This window comes from Neltuma alba, unplaced genomic scaffold, assembly GCF_004799145.2.
Source record: "Neltuma alba isolate B1F8T4 unplaced genomic scaffold, ASM479914v2 tig00011249_pilon, whole genome shotgun sequence".
NCBI classification, from domain to species: Eukaryota; Viridiplantae; Streptophyta; class Magnoliopsida; order Fabales; family Fabaceae; genus Neltuma; species Neltuma alba.
This window is the reverse complement of record NW_021635966.1, coordinates 115,068-133,637: the sequence shown is the minus strand read 5'-3', so window position 1 is coordinate 133,637 and position 18,570 is coordinate 115,068. Positions and strand designations below refer to the sequence as shown.

The following is an 18,570-nucleotide window of genomic DNA, read 5'->3' as shown; positions in this document are numbered from 1 at the left end:
CCGATGACAATTCGTCGAAATTTTAGGCTCGGGATATGATATAGGGCTCAAGAAGTAACAATTGTCAGCGGAGAAAGGAGAGGAAACGAAACAAGACGAAAGTTGATGGAATGTCATTCGCTGATATGAAGTCACAGATGGATGGGAAGTCAGTGACTGCCTGACTGGCGGGACCTAAAAGGAGAGCTACTAAAGTAGTAGAAGTTTCTGGCGTTTTCCTATCTGGGCTTTCGTCCAAAAGTTCATCACATGTGGGCCGTATTGGGCTGGAGCTGACTCGTAAACTCTAGACCCATATTTTTCACGTTTCGATGGCCCAGCAACAAGGAATTGACCTCCCAGACTTTCAATTTTTTTCCCCCCCCCGGAGTTTTGAAACTACGTCCTCCACACACACTTGCTTTAGAAGTATATGATGTAAGACTAGCATGAATTTTATTTTACACAAATGTTAACAAGAAAGAAGTTGCTTGTGCAGATACAGTATTTTCCTATCATGCTAAGCCGCTAATCTTTCTTTATATTGGGGTATTAATAATTACTTAATTACTGATATCCCATGTCTGATGATGTTTTGAATGACAACAAAGAATTATCTCTCAGTTCGGCCTTTTATTAACATCAAGAACTTATCTCCCTTGTAACCTGACACAGTGAGATTCATCATTTATGCCCACAACATACAACCGACCATTGGGGTCAAACAAATTAAGACACAACTGAGACAGAACATACATTACCAAACCCCAGAAATTTATAGAATAAAACTATAAAAAAAAAATTAATGATACAAAATGCACCAGAATGGACAAAAACTTGCAATTACTTAGTTGTTTACAAGGGCGCACTGCTTCCTGATCTGCCCTTGTGTCCCAGTCAGGACACTGATTTGGATCATCTTCTCCATAGACTTGGCAAATTCAGCAAAGAAGTTCTCCACTGAACCCTGAAGCAGTTGGTTGACAGTGGATTTTGTGACTGGGTTGTTTAGCAACGCAGCATCTGATTCGAATAGACCCCTTCTCTTAACCACATGAACGTAGTAGCTAAGATCAAATGTCTTGCGGCTTCCAGGGTCCATCTCAACTAGTGTGGTGTTATCAGTGCTGGTCTTGCACTTGAATTTCTTTAGATTCTCTGCATATTCACTGTCTAGAGATGGATCTTGATCACCTTTACCGGTGAAGTTGTACAGGCGGTTTGAGAGTGATGGGCAATGGGAGATACCAATTGTGTGCGCACCTAAAAAAAGGTGAAAGTTTTCATGGTTAGAAGCACTGAAATTTACGTCTGCGTCTGCTGTAATGTGCTCGGTGAGTGTTTGTCATAATACCTGAGAGAAGGACCAAGTCTTTCAAATCAAGTCCCACGCCGGCGAAGATTCCTTGGAGGGTGGTGATGTTTTGGAATGGAGCTGGAATGCCGAATAAAGCTTCTGTAGCGTTAGAGACAGTTCCATCCCTTCTACCTGTAGTAACTTTCCAGTAGGGACCACCCTACAAAATGGAAGAAAGAAACGGGCAAATGGGTCAGCCCCGATCTTGAAGAAAAAAGTGTAATGAAAACATAAGGATGTAGCAGAGTTTAGACTTACAGTGGCGACAATAGCGTCTCTGGCAGTCACAGCTAGAATATCAGCACAAGAGACGACACCAGGGCATTCAGCCTCAACTAGGCTCTTGATCCTCTCAATGAAGCCAAATCCTCTGAGGGTAAGATTTGGCGGAGAATCCTTCTCAGCTTGGTTGGTTGTTGAGTTCAGAAGAACTGATGCATCGCAACCCTGAAATGCCAAGTCTTAGATCCTCAGTTACCACAAAATATCTCGCCCACCAGCAATTTCTGTTCTTGAAGATCGGTACTTCATAGAGTATATGCTAAAATACTGAGTCAAAAAATGAACATGAAATGAAAAGGACACCGCTTGAAATTCATACCCTGATAAAGCAGTCATGGAACTGCAATCTAATAAGGGCGGCTGCCAATGAAGGGGCATTGCGGATATGCTCGTGAACATACTTGTAGACGATCGCCTCGGCTTTTGGGCAGGTTTTGGCATAGAAGTTTTGCTGCAATTGAGCCTGAGTTGATCCAATGATTGCTACGAGACACAGAATCAAAGCCCTAAGGAAACTCTGGCTTGCCATTCTTGTGTTGTTTGCAATGCTCTGTGTTGCCAGAGTCCCTATCTAGAGGTGTATATTTATAGTGAGTTACTTCTTCAGAGAAGTAATTTCATCTCTGGGGATGATTCATGCTAGTGGTTATAAATTTATAATTCACTAGCTGCGCCAAATCATAGAGAGACAGTCTTAGCCAACCAACATGTGCAATAAGGTATTACTTCATGTCACTTTATTATTCTTTTTCATTCAATAATGCTATCAGTATAATAAAAAAATGGTTGGTTAGGGATGTCCTTGTACTTCGATGGAAGCAAGCTCCAACCAGAGAGCTTTTTGAATATTTCAATTCATCTCAATTTACCCGTTACTACAACTTTTTAAACATGGAGAGCCATCCAGCTCTAAAAGTTGATATGCCTTACCGTATCCCTAAACTGTTGATCAGTTTTATCCAGGGACCAAGGCATCTGATGGCAGGTAGAATTAACCTTTGGAAGCAATCAATGGTAGGCTGAAATATTAACATTGTGAATAAAAATATATATATATTTATTTCACGAGACCTCCAGCGAAAAAATCCATGGGCTCACAAATAAGGCTGAGGGCAATACAGCAGACAATTGACTTACACCTGCTCCAATGTCTTAAAATATTGGAATACAGTTGAGCTGTCTAATATGTTTAAAATTATATTAGCAGACGCTACATGTTGCCACCTAAGCACATGTTTGTTAAGAGATGGTAACGTGATAGATGAATTGGAGCGTAGACAAGTTTGCTTGAAAATATTAGAGCGAGCATTAGACATAGAATATTTTTGCGGATGTCTGTAATTTGAATGTCCCTGGTGGGGGCAAAAAAAAATGATTCAGTTCGGCTTATTTATGCATCGGTTTCTGTATTTCTCTTTCCACTTGTTACTTAGGACTTAGGGAGGTGTTCATAATTTGGATGCCCCAGGGAGTCAAAATTAAAGATCTGATTTAGTTAGACAAACAAAATGCATTGGTTCCTGATCTTGTCTTTCCTCTTTCTGTATCGGAGCAAAAACTTCAGATTAAGGGATAAGGTTGTGTTGAATTATGGATCACGGGTTGAAACATTTGTATTGTTGTACCCTGTTCATCTTGCAAAAGTCTCGGCCAGTACCTTTGTAGACAAGCTAAGAGAGGGAGAGAGAGCTTTACAAAGTACAAGCTGATAATCAGGAACTGCTGATTTATTATTATTATTATTATTATTATTATTATTATTATTTCTTACTTTGCCGTGAAGATTTGGTGCTAATGGTTAAAATATAAATAATTATTGGTTGGGTCTTCAAATACAATATGTATGATATCATGCGTTTAAAAATTGTACAGAGGTTCTACTTAAGGGGGAAAAATACCCACAAACATTACCTCAAACTTCAGGCATATATATTATTAATATACAGAAGATTTGAATTTGCAGAATATATATGACTGAATATATTATCGATTTACTTTTACTAATTGAGCCATCTTTTGTTAGAGAATGAAGACCACTGGTACGTACGTTATTTTGGACTAAAGTTTGTATTGGGGATAATTATGTCTCGGGAACAAATTCACAAATTTTTTGTTTATACAGACCAGGGATGGTAAACACTCGTTGCTTCACTTATAAATCTATATTGTTTGAATAGTAAATAATATGAAATATATTTTTAGTTGTAAATTTATGTTAAGGGGATGATAAATGCTTGTACAACAAATAGTATAAATTTATGTTCCGTAAGTAATAAATTTGAGGATATAATTAGTAATTTATAAATTTAGTCCTCCAGTGTAATTATCCATTTGTAGAATGTGAGTTTAACTCAAACGCAGAATAAACAAGTGAAATTATAGTTGTTTTGATTTAAATGTACGTTTAGAGGCACGTGACGTGAGTTTAGAGAAAATAAACAAGTCATAGCTGCTTTCGCTCTAATGGGAGCTAAAAAATTAAAGCTAAAATTACCTACCCCTTTCTTTATCCATTATTTTTGATTTAATGAAAAGCAATCCAATCGTAATTTTAAGACACAATGCTACAGACTTATTTGTAGCCATACCCTCCGAATGTCAAATGTTGAAAGATTGGAATTGCTGGGACCTAAAGATAAGGAATAGTATAAAGGTAACAATATGAGGATCATATGCCAAAATGCAAGGGATGTATGGTTGAAGATAATATATACTAGTAGCTAGATGATTAGGGCAAATGTATTGGAGGGAATCATGGAGGCATTGCGCTGGCCAAACATGAATGAGATAAGATCAAGTTTTACGTGGGAATAATACACACACACACACACACACAGGGAGAATAACAAAAAAAAGAAACTAAAAATCACTAAATTTTAAATTAGGTTTAGTAATGACACTTTATTTAGTATTGACAATACTGAATGTGTAAATTACAAGAAATTTTTGTTGACATTCTTTATTTGATATTTACAAATTTTCAGGATTTTTTTGGGTCATTTTTCCATATATATATATATATATATATCACACAAACATGACTTGCTAATATCATTCCTCAACATTAATTCTATGCGCAGTGTCCATCCAAAACGTAAGTGACTTTACAAGGATTTTGGAGTTACCTTCATATTGTCATGTGTTTGTCAGGAAGCTTTTTAATATCGTCTACGTACAACGATTTTTTACTTATAACGTAAAGGGTTTGGATCCTAACTGGCTTCCATGTGTTCCGTATATACATGTCGACCAATTATTGATGTACTGGTTTCCTAAACGGTAAGAAAGAAGCAGCAAGACCATAAAATCAAAAGAATCTTATTTGATTTGTGCTCTTATGTATGAACTGAGAATGAAGTTATGAATAAAAAAGAAGATATTACTCTCCGACTTCGGATTGGAAGTTACGGACAGTAATTCTTTGTTTATGCACTTAGTGGATTGCATTACATGAGGAGGTGGTAGGTTCAATTTTTCACAGGATTGATTTAGCCTCCATCTCATTTTTTATTTAAAAAAAAATTCTTTGTTATATTGGACTTTGATTGATTATCTCTAACATGTTGGCACCGATTTAAATAATACTAGAGGGGAGAGAGAGAGAGAGAGAGATGAACAAGCACAATGACATGCAATCATGAAGAGGGAAATCGAAATAAGGCATAGGGATTATGTTAATCAGAAATCATTCTGATTAGCTTGCAACCTTTTTTTTTTTGCAACCAAAAAAAAACAGAGAGATTAGCCTGTAAGTCATTTTTAATAAATAAAAAAAGTTAGGAAAAAGTCTTTTATTGAAAAATTTATTAGTAAGAAGGATCTAATAGATTTTTACATACAGAAGCCATCGGTGCTCTATAACTTTTCGAATAATGGTACTATGATCCACTCTCACCAATAAAATTTTTGATGGAGCATTTTTTCCCCTAATTTTGCTATTTAAATATAAGTCAATGTTGCTTGTCATTTTTCTACCTATAGAGTAAGTGCCATATGGCTGCGGGCGATTTAATGAGAATAATAAAATCTTTTCCTGGCGCGTTCTAATTTATTTTAATATTAAGAATTGAGATTGATTGTTATTAAGTCAGTATTATTCAATGTATCTTTATTATTTTAAAATTCAGAAGTCTGATGATGCACATGACCGAATGAGAGTGTCGGTGGCGCAGTGAGGTGACGAGAGAACACAAGATACACATACAGATCCCTGGGTGCGTCATTACGGATTAAAACTGTTAAGATATACATGTAGCTTCATGTGTATTTCTGTAAATTTTCGTAAATCCATACTATTTATATAAGTCATAATGTTACGACTCATCCCCCCCCCCAGCCCTTCAAAAAAACATAATACTGCAACTCACCACGAGATCGATCCATGTAAATCGCTACCACTAGCTTTAATTTGATAGTAGTAATATACTAGCAACGAATATTGATAATTAATACCAGATTCTTAACGTGAGAGCTCATTTGATTTTTATTTTGATCCTACATATGAGATCTTAATAGTATTAACAATATAAGATTATATTTATCTACTTTTTTCAAAATAATTCTTGTAATAATGATAGTTCTAACCAATATACTTTATTAATAAAGATATTTTACAAAAGACAACACCTATTTATTACAAATGACTAACTTAATTAGTTTTTTAATTTATTTAAGCTAATTAATTAGTTCTTATATTAAGGACCAAATGTACTATTTAACAATTTGCTTGATGCATAGTTTAACTGTTTGAGAAAACATACAATTTGGTCCTAAATACAAGATTCTAATTCATTTTATTTATCATATTTATCTTTTTTTAAAATAATTCTTTTAGTAGTTGCATATGTTAAATATTTTATCAAATATTAGTTCTAACTTACACATGATTTGCCTAATATTAAAGGTCGGAGGTGGTATTTAACAATTTTCCTGATGCATAGTTTAACTGTTTGAGAAAATATATAATTTGATCCTAAATATAAGATTTTTTTTATTTATTAATTACTAACTTAATTAATTTTTTTAATTTATTTAAATTAGTTAATTAGTTTTTATATTATATTAAATACAAGACATACTAACGGCTAATAATTTTGTGACTGAGGTAGTTCTCGAACAGTAATTAATTAAATTAACTCACAAAACGATGTAAAAGATTCTTCCATTTGCAGTGGTAATAATTAATGAAAACCTGGCTCTTTAATCTGACGTTGTTTTCAAGAATGAAACGGCCATCAGATTTTTGTCGACAATTTTAATTGTAATTAAAGATTCAGATAACAAAAATATATAGGCGCGTGTGTTATCTATTCGCCCGTTGATACGGTATCTTTAAATAAGAAATTACTCAGTCCGGACTGGATTCTCTGCAAATCAGTTCTATTGAAGCCAAAGTTCATATAACCATCACTTGCGTGTCTCTCTTGATCCACCCTTGAGATTGACAACCTCAATTTTACCGTTATGATTCCGTTTTTGTACTCTTAAAAAAAAAAAAAAAAAACTTCAATGTCCTGGTGGTCTCTAGGCCATTAATAAGGATATATAAGATTCTTCTAATCAGTCCTTCCCTTTTTTGCATATTTATTAAGTTGGATCAAAAGCGAAATCCTTACAACTTAATATTTGTCATTCCTAACGTAGGAGAAAGGTTTTTTTTTTTCATTCCCCTTCCCCTTTAACTACCACATATCTAGTTGCCAACACGTTATATTAAGGCTGGGTAGTCGTTCTCCTCGTCTCTCAACCCCTCAGACTGGATCTTGATACGGAGATTTTAGAGATTAAGTTTGATTATTTCAAAAGGATTTATTATAGATAATAACAAGACGTCACATGAATTTTGAAAAAGTTCTAGCAACTAAAACTCGACAAAAAATTGGGGGTTACGGGTTTGATGCGGCTTGTAATTTTAAATTGTTATTGCGTACTCTTTTAATTAAAAAAATCAAACATTGAAGGATTATTGAACTAATATGGGGTGAATCCATTTAATTTGGATCATTAATCTAATTAATACCGAAGCCGACGGGCACGTTGATCAATGGACAAAGCTGAAAAGGAATCGTATATATGCTTCCACGCCATGTATGGCTGGAAATGATCCTCGTGCTTTTGGATGTTGCCTGATGAAGACGTTCTTAATGCAACAAAAAATGAAAATTAACCTGTTTGGTTAGGTGTAAAGCCGATGTTGGGCCCCAGACATGTCTTTTCATTTGGAGCATCCAGCATCATTAATATTAATTAAGTGCATCAGGCAACACCCCAAGAAATTAAGAAAATTCAATCTTTGTATTCCCGTTGCCTAGACTCTGATCTAGTTCAATTAACAACCATGTTGTTATGGGGGATAGTTGTTGCTCCATCATGCTCTGAAAAATCAGCTTTAGCTGTTTCCATTTTGATACTCTCTTTTTTTCCCCAATCACATTACGAGTCAAACACTCCTTGCATTTAATCATTAATTCATCATCTGTGCATCGTTTATTCTTTCTGTCTTTTCCTTTTTTTTAAAAATCTTGATGTTTGGTTTTTATAATAAGCCAGCTGCAAAAACTTTTAGTCATGTTTATAATATTGTATTTTTTGATAATTACTAACTTGTTATTATTTTCTGGTAAAAAATTAACTTGTTAATACAATCATTAGTATATATTATCAGTTTTTCTTCGTGACTCTTTATTTTTCTTATACTGTACAGTATTTTACAAAAAAAATCTCACAAAATCATAAAGATGGTCCCTAGCCATAACCATTTTTGTCCGCTTGCTTATAAAACCTCACGAGGCCGGCTTACTAAACTGATACCGCTCAAACTAATTAATTGAGGACCAGTTGCTGTGAGAACTTTGAAGAGAACTCCAATCATTTATTTTTTGCAACATTAAAAGGAGACTTTTATAAATATATATATATATATATATATATGAAGGTACGTACAGTTGCTGAAGACTTGAAGTATATACTCCTCCGGTCCTTATTATAAGACCCAATTTGACTTTTTATTTGGTCCTAATTATAAGACCCAATCCATTTTGTCTCTTATATTTATGCATTTTTTTTCAAGATAATCCTTCTAATAATGATAGTTTTAGCCAATATACTTAATTAGCAAGGATATTTTAGGAATGACAACACTTATTTATTATAAATAACCAACTTAACTTACTTCCTTAATCTCCTCAAATAAGTCAATTGGATCTTATAATTAGGACCGGAGGAGTACTATATACAGCACACGGAAGACCCAGCTGCGAGTTGAAGTCGAAAAGGAATATATAACAAATTTTTGGTCTTTCGGTGAATCAGTGCATGGCATGCTTTCTAATCGGTTTTAAGAATACAAAATTCCTAGTCTAATTTTAATTTTAGTTATACGATCACCAACTTCTGGAAGAATAAAATTTTATGAATTTGAATTAGTTCGTATAAATGGGAACCCACATCGACATGTCCACAGGTGGGTCTTCAATCACACGATGTACAGTGTGTGTGTGAATTCCTCCAAATACTCTTGTATTTGCAAAATAATAAGATTGTTTGAGTTTCATTCCTGGCTATACTTATCGTGCCATGATTAATGGGGTAGTGGTTTTATATATTTGTAGGCAGCTTATATAATATTGTAATCATGATTTATTAATTTTATATTCATATATGATGCTCTTTCAGAATTACAAAATTAATAGAATGTGGGTGACACGAAAATACGGTTTTCGTTGGGTTTAATTAATATTGTTCTTAAGATCTGTTGGACTTTTCTATTTGTATTCCCAGTGGCCACGAATGTGCTTGAATAGCACCAATTATTGTTATTATTTTAAGAAAGTCACAAGAAAATCACATGGTTTTGTGATATCGTCAAACCCCTTTTCATTCCAATTCCATACAAAAATGACACTTTCTATATCATTCTTTAATTAATTAAAAGCCAATATGCTATCTCCAGTAATAAGTTAACAAGAGTCATTAGGATATCTGGCCATGAATAACTTAACTCAATGACTGAAAGTGCTTGAATCGGATTCTTATTATATAAAATAACAAGAAAGTCACATGGTTTTGTGATTGTCGAACCCCATTTTCATTTCCAACAGTACAAAAATGACACATTCTATACCCATTCTGTAATTAATTACAAGCCCATATATATATGCTATCGCCAGTGATAACTCAATACAATAATCATCAAAATTATTCTGATCGACTCCTACGTACAGCTCACTCTTTAATTATTTTAACCTCTCTGTGATGATATATTTCCTTAATTTTGGTATATATGTATTTTCCCTATAAAGTTGCGTGTTCTTTTATAATAATTAGCTGAGAAGAACATCCGGCAAGGTGAAGCAAAAATGGTAATTGCCATTAGATTCATCATCTACAGGGTTGAAGAAGAGGTATATGTGGGAGCCATCATGGACCCCACAGTCATTCAGTGACACCCTTTCTTCCTCGTCATCATCGTTGTGATTCATCAGAGGACAACGATCAGTATCAAGAAGGAGGATCAGACGGTCACAAGGGATCTTCTGGTGGTTCTCAATCTCCTTCTTTAAGTCAGCCACGGTGGCGTCATTCTTCACATGCACGTAGAAAAGTGTTCCAGTCAAACTCTCCACCACCACTTTCATGGCGTCTTATTATTTTACACAGTAGATCTGCAGGCTCTCCATTTTTGCGTTGTGATTTGTTTACTTAATTAATAATGGATCAACAATAATGGGGTTCCCAAAAGGGAAGGGGGGAAATTAGGGTGTTTAGCTGCATTATCGGGAGTTAGTTTTGTGTTCATCAGAGCCATTTAGAGAGTATCTCGTGAAAGGATTTTGTATCCATTAAAAAGTATGAGATTGAAGAGTCAACTCGTGGATTAGCACTAAGATTAGTTGGTACATTGAGATAAGAATGCAATTAATTAGAGGTTTAGAAGTAAGACTGGAAGTTTTATTGGTTAAAAAAGTGATCGTATTATCTGTTCTCTTTTCACTTGTTTATCTTTGGAGCACTTGACGCGTCAATGGGGAGGAAAGTGATCTGTATCATATTCAGTGCCGAATTTCATGCTCGATGAATTATAATTAGATAACACAAATACACGATCCTATTAAAAGCAACTACATGTACGTACCATAGTCCATATGTGATTCCATTTTAATGATTATCAGTTTTAATTTATTTCTTTTTTGAACAGCAAGTTTTAATTTAGGCTAAAGGATATATTTAGTCCTTTAACTTTGTACAAAGTTTCAACTTAGTCTCTTAATTTTAAAAAGTATACTTAGTTCTTTATAACTGTAAAAAAAATTTTAAAAATGATGAGATTAAAACTTTAAACATTGATAAAATATTCTCAAATACTAACATATTAAGTTTAATTTTCAAGACATCCATGATTGTTACAAAAAATATCATTGAAGCCTAATAATTTTAGGGTTAAAAAACCAAATGTATGCTTTTTAAAGTTAAGGGACTAAATTGAAATCTTGTACAAAATTAAAAGACCAAATATATATTTTAGCCTTTAATTTATTTCTTTCGAATTAAAAGATTTCATTACTATTAATAAAATTTTGTTGATGATCCACATTTTTATACTTACTTTTTAGTTAGAATGTACCATGTATCCTATTAACATAACGTGCAAGAAACTTCTTAGTCTAGCGTCTTTAGATCTACTGCATCATGAAGATAGATGTCATTCTTTTTTATAGGACTTAAAGGTCAACGTCCTTCCATTTAACGTGAAGGGTCATCACATTGAGACATTTTAAAAACTGAGAGTAAATTGCACTTTAAAAGAAAGAAACTCTGCTTCCTGTCTCATAATCTCATATGCTCCTCTTTTATGCCCAACATTTGTTGATGATTAACATTATATTTTCATGTTTAATTAGTTTTTAGGTAATAAAATGCATCATATATTCTCTTAAGATGACGTACAAGAAACTCACGAGTCTTGGCTTGTGTATTTCTACATCCTTTCATGCTCGGTACAGAAGAAAATAATTAATCTTTTTTTTTTCCGCCAACGGAAAATAATTAATCTTATTAAAGGAGAATTTTTCTGGTCTTAAATTATGCACTGAGTTAAAAATTAAATTAAGTTATAGTATATGTTTTACTTTCAAAATTGAATAATAATCTTTTCTAGAATTAAGATTATATGTAATTGGGGTAGCAAAAAGGATTATACTACCTCCGGTTCTTAAAATAAGAACTTGTTTGATTTTTATTTTAATCTTAAATATAAAACCCTGATCCACTTTGTCTATCATATTTATTCATTTTTTCCCAATATAGTCTTTGTAATAATAATAGTTCTAACCAATACACTTGAGAATATTTTAAGAAAGACAACACTTATTTATTACAAATAACTAACATAACTAGTTTTCTTAATTTACTCAAATTAGTCAACTAGTTCTTATATTAAGAATCGAAGGTAGTATGTAAATAAAATTTTTTTTGCCACCATATGTAAATAATTTCAATTGCTAATAAGTAAACACAATTTGCATCAGCAGATGTCCCCATAGAGCATTTAATTTCTATACTCTGTTTTAGGCAGTGTTTTAGCCAATACAAGCTCCTTCGTTCAATTCTGCCTCTAATTTCCCTACACCTTATAGCTTATTTATGGGTTATTAGTGTTTTGAAGTCCTTGGGAGCCAATGCATTGCATGTGATATCATTATAGTAACATTTGTAAGACTTGAGTAAAACGTTACTATGTTCTGTATTTTTGTTTTCAAGTCACAGGCATGTAAATATTTTGCCCCAGTCGCTGTATCTTAACATGTGTTTTAGCCTAAGAACAGTCTCTCTCGTTCAGAGTAAGTATTTCCCCCTAGGCAAGGGTATATATATTGTGTTATTGAAGATAATCTTATTTAAAACACTGTTAAATGTGTGCATTTCTCTGAATAAAAAAATGGCTAAAATATACTTTTAGTCTTTTAACTTTATATAAGGTTTCATTTTGCTCTTTTAACTTTAAAAAGTAAATTTTTAGTCTTTTAACCTAAAACCGTTAACAAAAAATGACAATATTGAGTTCTTAAATGTTGATAAAATGTTACTAAATGTTAATATATTAAGTTTAATTTTCAAAACAACTATGATTGTTTCAAAAAATGATCACTTAAGACTAATAATTTTAATATTAAAGGACTAAAAGTATATTTTTTAAAGTTAAAAGACTAAATTGAAACTTTACATATAGTTAAAGGACCGAATGAGCAATTTAGCCATAAAAAATTATCATATTACGAAGGATTAATTTTTTTTAGTTTTAGACCCAATCTTTTTTAAATCACAAATAGGTATTTCTAATTGTCACCTCCCGGTCAAGCCGTCAGCTAATCCAAAAAATGATATGCCTCATCTGTTTGTATGTGTTTTTTTTTTGAACCGGCAACGTGACATGGCTGGTGGACTGGAAACGTGAAAGAATATGGCCCATCTATGCGAGTTTGAGGACCAAAGGTTTCTAGCGTCAAATGGGTTCACAACTCCCAATGATTACATTTTCCTCCATGCCGTTTCAATTAATAATTTGGGCCGCAGGATAGTAAATCCGATGGTTTAGAAAATAATCCTCTAAATTTTTGAAATAAATATAACAATGCATAACTTCTAAAATAAATATATAATCGTTTATCTCTATTCACCTGTCCCCAAGGTAACCCCGTAAAATAAAAATAATTACCATGCAAATAATATTTATGATATTATTTAATCTAATGATAATATATATAAGATAATCTAGGTATGTAAAAAAGTAGTAACAAAATTTCAAGTAATTACCTGATGAGGCATAAATATATTGAGTTCCGCCATATAAATCCTAACCATTTTGTGCGTTAATCCCTTAAATTTTCACTGTTCCAGAACGTTAATCAAACCTTGGCCACATTAGGTCACTGTTCCTCTTTTTCCTCCTTGTTTACCTTCTGAGTTGTTCATGGTTCTCTATCATTTTTATCTCATTAATTACCTTTTTAATTTACATCCATTGGCGCTAGGAATTGCTTTATATAGCCGTCGGTCGCTTGAACTCTTTTGAGAACACGATAGATGTAGTGATCTCCAGACGCGTTACTCTCTCCTGACGCGATACATTGTCCATCTTTTTCTATATAAAAAAATTATCGATGTCGTGTTTTTACTGGAATGATATATTCATACCATGAATAAGTAAATTCCAATAAAAACTTATGTCAGTAAGAGAGCATTTGATTTAGATATTACTTTTATGATCCTAATCCCGTTTTTTATTTATTTATTTTTTCTTAATATAGTTTTTATAATAATGGCAGTTCTAACCAATATATTTGATTAACAAAAATATTTTAAGAAAGATAACACTTATTTATTATATATAACTAATTTAAAATTTTTTCTTAATTTATTCAAATTAGTCACCTAACTCTTATATTAAAGGTTTAAATTAATTTTAACTAATATTTGAGTTACAGTAATTTAGTTATTAATTGCATAATTTACTCAGCAAACATTACTAGAAAACAACTATAAATTGTTGTCACCAGTATTTCTAAAGCAAACTAAAAAGAAAAGTTGAATTACAGCTTCAACCACTGAAACAAGGGAGCTATAAATTTTGATATGTTTAGACATGTAACTCTAATTTGAGCGAAGTTCAGCAGAATCATTATTATTGTTTCAGGAGCACCCCTCCCTAATCATACGACATGCGCTACGAAACCCTTTGGGCCAATAAAAAACAAAAGAACTAAAACCTAAATTGGACGGTCAAGATTATTTTTCATTAACGACTCCGATCCTTTCTTTCAAACGGCGCGTTTATACGGCTGCCGACTTTAGCGGCTTCCAGCGTATAAAATCCGGAACCGATTCTCTATTCAGCGTCACTGTTGGTGCGCGATATTTTGTGGATTTTGCTCGGAGCTGATTTCACCTTAATTCTTCTACGGTATGTCGTATGCTTGTCGCTCGTGTTTTTGTTTTGATTTTTTTATCCTCCCTTCCTTTTGGTTGTTTGCGTGCCTGTTCTCCGTATTCACATGTATCGGATACTTGTTTCTACGAAGGATTTCCTCCTCTATGGTCTTTCCTATCATTTCGTTGTCGTAATTGGATTTTTTTCTCGTTTTTATAATACGTTGTTTGGGAATTTGAGTTGTATAGTTGTTGACACCCATATATTAAAAAGGAAAGATTTACGAGTTTCGATGTTTATAAAAAAAGGATAGGTGTATCATATCTGCGATAGCGGCAATATGCTTACAAATTTCAATCTTTTAATTCTGGTTAATATTATTTTTCTTTGTGGTGGGTGTTCTTTGTGATTTGCTATTTTTCTATGTTGTTGGATTTGCAAGCTTAGTATATTGCTATCCTGTTGCCATTTTTTTTTTTTTGGCCTAATTCTTTAAAAAAAGACAAGGGGGCGGGGGAAGGGGTAATCTTTGGGTTATTACTGGTTTTATTCGTTAGCAGTGGCATGTCTGGTGACAAGGTTGCAAGGTTTTTACAAACTTGTTATCTGACGATACAACTTAGCATATTCTCGCTCTGTATGCTGTTCATGTTTCATTGAATATTGTGCTTATTCAGTTGATCATTAGAAGAAATCATCAATTGTGACGAAGATTTTTATTTCTTATTTTTGGGTGGGATGGGGGCTTATATATTGGTGCACTTTCCTGTATACAGGAATAATTTTTCCTGATTCTTCTGATAAACATGAACAATTTGAAACATATAACATCGTGTGTTGGTTAATACTTTCTGGAATATTGTGATTATTCAATAGATGGGATTATCATTCCCCATGGTAGACACGATTATACATAATATCCATGGGAGGATGGGTGTATTGGTTATATTTGTAGTTTACAAGTGGATGATTGGAAAGAATATGGCCGAGACTGAGGTTATGCAATGCAACTTCCCTAATGACAATAGGGGTTTTTGATTTGGCATGAAATAAATTGATTCTCTGATATTGTGTTGGTAGTGACAATGGTTTTTTGAAGTGTGAAAGAAGATGAGATGAAGAAGAAAATTGTCCATAGAGTCTATTCGTTTATACCTAATTCGTTCCCACATATTCCGGGCCCTAAGTGTAAATTGGGTTGATGGCAAACAAAGAATAAAACCACGGACTCCTGCCTACCTCTTCACTCCCTCTTCCTCTTGCTCCACCCCTTGCCCTTCTACTGTCTTACATCAGTATGCCAGGGTTATGTGTATTTGACTATTTTTAGAGTTCTCCTTTGTTATTGGGGACCTGTTGATGCTTCTGCATATTGAGAACTAGTAGCAACTAGCAAGTAGCAAGCTTGAATAGTAACAGTATCTGCAAATATATGTTAGTTGTTTATTTTTTCTGTGCTTTCCCTGACCACTTGCAGTCCTTACTTTTTAGTGGTTTATCATAATCAGAAGTCCGTTGGCGAGAACCTACCAAGGGCAAAGTTCATGTCTGAATTCGATGAACAGACTCCAACTGCTTATGGTAAGCTTTTAATCCGTCTTGAATTTGAACATATCTACGATATCTGACAATTTAAACATTTCAATTCAATTGCTGACATGAATGGATTATTGGGCAGATCCCTTTGCTGATGCAAATGCTGAGGACTCCGGTGCTGGGACAAAGGAGTATATTCATGTGCGTGTGCAGCAACGCAATGGAAGGAAAAGCCTGACAACTGTTCAAGGGCTGAAGAAGGAGTACAGCTATAGCAAGATACTGAAGGACCTGAAGAAAGAGTTCTGCTGTAATGGTACTGTTGTCCAAGACCCCGAGCTGGGCCAGGTTTGTTCTTCTCACTTGCTAAGTAATGTTATCGAACCCTCTACCCTAATAATCTTAAAACAAAAATCAGAAATGGACTATGAACAATGCTAATACCATTACTGAATAATAAAGTGGATTACAAGGGAAATAATGATTCAAGCCAATCCCATCTGCCTCATACACCCATGTACAGAAATTACAATAAAAAACAGTTACAGAACGACACAAAATACACACCACAGAGCAGGAACAAAGAACATAAGCTACTGGACCTTCGAGAGGCCACTACTCTCCCAAACTCACTTTACTAACCAAAAGATTAAACATCATCACTGTGTCCAAAGTGGAGGATTTAAAACACAGTCACAATTTCATTCCCTTAGCCCTAGGTACACCTAATCCCTACTCATATGCCACTTCTTTCTTACGGCCATGACTCACTGGATAAAATTTTGAACAAGCAGTATTGCCCCCAGTCTCTCCTTTTCTTCGTTGATTTCCTAGTTTACACTCCATAGATCAAACCGATGAGCTATGGATATGGACAATTACCTTGTGGCAAAAGCTTGTAACCGAGGTCAATGGTCTACTGATAGGTAGGAAAAGATGTGCGTATGTTGTGTTTTTATTGAGTTACATGATAGCGAACACGTAAAGGAGATTTATTTAAGTCTTGATCCACTTGATCTCCCTATTAACTATAATTCTCAAGTTAAGGAAATAAACGAGATATCCTTCATCCTCAAGAAGCGTTGTTTCATTTTAGTCCAGCACATAGGAATTATCGTTTCATTATTGTGAGTAGTGTTATTGGTTGCCGGATTAAGTCTCTCCTTGTCAATGAGAGCAGCCAGCAAGCCTAAGCCTTATCTCTATGGATGCAGGTCATACAACTTCAGGGAGATCAAAGAAAGAACGCTTCCACATTCCTTGTGCAGGTAAATAAGTATGCTCATGGCATTTTTTTTAAACGGTAAGAACACCATAGGCGGAGTTATAATTCCATGAATTCTTCTGTACTTTGACAAAACAGGCTGGAATAGCAAAGAAGGAGCAGATCAAGATTCATGGTTTCTAGGCCCTAAGAAGCAGCGGATAATTCAGTTTCATGTTATATAGCCTGCGTATTACACTCATAGCAGCAGTTGATGATAAATCCGAAAACTTTATATAATCTTCTTTGTTGTTTTTGAACCTTCTCGGATGGTTATTTTCTTTTCATGTGATAGAACTATATGGTTGTTGCCAAGAGGATCTTTGCAATAAATTTGTCATTGTGTCTCCGTGGGTGCTTCAGTATATTTTCGTTTCTGTTTCTTTTGCTCCTGGAATGTTGACGAATCGGGCTCGTCACTCAAGCTGATGATGGTCGATGGAGGAAGATGGTTTAAAAAAATCCTGTTAGCTTGCGTGATGGATTCTGTTTCATGTTTTAAAGCCTTAAAATTGTAACTTGAAATTTTAAATATACTCAAGTATAAATACTTATGAAAGCGATGGTTGTAATTATAAATATATTTAATTTGGAGTTTGCAATTATAATTTTTCACGGCCATGTATTAAAATCAGTTCTCACCGTTCTGCTCGCCAAGAGCATCTTGATTATATGCTTATATTTATTGAATTATTGAATGTCAAAATAATTTTTTTATTGAATATCAAAATAAATTTTAATTTTAGCACTGATAAATGATGATTATGTTTAATGCTATAGGCCTGCCGCTTTAGGTCTGTTTGATATAGCTTTAAAAATTATTTATAAAAATACTTTATGCAGTTGAGGTCAAAAAAAAATTTCACATTAATTTCCTATTTTATAAATCATAATTAAAAAATAATTTAGGGGTTGTTACATGAGCGGGCCCAATTCTCGGAGGGTATTGTCTGCTAGTGGTTCGTATTCATGTCTCTTGTGGAATAATCAATGGCATGTCCAGCGCCTTGGAAAGTGAACGCAAGTTTTGTCCGATAGTATGTGGGGCTGTGCCGCTGTGCCGTGAGGCAGATAGAGGGAGAGGGATAATCATGGAATTATGGAGCTTCAGCCTTAGGTAAATGAACCGTCCCTTCCTTTTTCGTCAACATGAACCAACCACTGCCACCAAATTTTGCTCCGTACTCATTATGCTATTGTTCTTGTGTAAATCTATAACCCTCCGCT

At 33.9% G+C, this 18,570-nt stretch overlaps 3 protein-coding genes across 5 annotated transcripts; 1 reads left to right on the top strand and 2 right to left on the bottom strand.

Annotated features, from left to right (window-relative positions):
• Positions 1-600: 600 nt before the first annotated feature.
• Positions 601-2,169, bottom strand: LOC114762958 (peroxidase 3-like). The gene is made up of 4 exons (XM_028952553.1): positions 1,938-2,169; positions 1,595-1,783; positions 1,334-1,496; positions 601-1,242 (listed from the first exon to the last, which is right to left on the bottom strand). The coding sequence occupies exons 1-4, from the start codon at positions 2,145-2,147 to the stop codon at positions 827-829; spliced, it is 978 nt and encodes a 325-aa protein (XP_028808386.1). The 5' UTR covers positions 2,148-2,169; the 3' UTR covers positions 601-826.
• A 7,770-nt stretch (positions 2,170-9,939) lies between these two features.
• On the bottom strand, positions 9,940-10,254 carry LOC114762976 (uncharacterized). The gene has a single exon (XM_028952574.1). The coding sequence runs from the start codon at positions 10,252-10,254 to the stop codon at positions 9,940-9,942; it is 315 nt and encodes a 104-aa protein (XP_028808407.1).
• Positions 10,255-14,490: 4,236 nt separating this feature from the next.
• Positions 14,491-17,708, top strand: LOC114762968 (protein translation factor SUI1 homolog 1). 3 transcript variants are annotated; one of them, XM_028952564.1, is made up of 5 exons: positions 14,491-14,576; positions 16,035-16,124; positions 16,222-16,427; positions 17,294-17,347; positions 17,443-17,708. In XM_028952564.1, the coding sequence occupies exons 2-5, from the start codon at positions 16,088-16,090 to the stop codon at positions 17,485-17,487; spliced, it is 342 nt and encodes a 113-aa protein (XP_028808397.1). In that variant the 5' UTR covers positions 14,491-14,576; positions 16,035-16,087; the 3' UTR covers positions 17,488-17,708. The 3 variants fall into 3 exon arrangements, with proteins under 3 accessions (XP_028808397.1, XP_028808398.1, XP_028808396.1); XM_028952565.1 differs by having other exon boundaries at positions 14,498-14,576; positions 16,052-16,124; XM_028952563.1 differs by lacking the exon at positions 14,491-14,576 and adding an exon at positions 15,357-15,838.
• Positions 17,709-18,570: the final 862 nt, after the last annotated feature.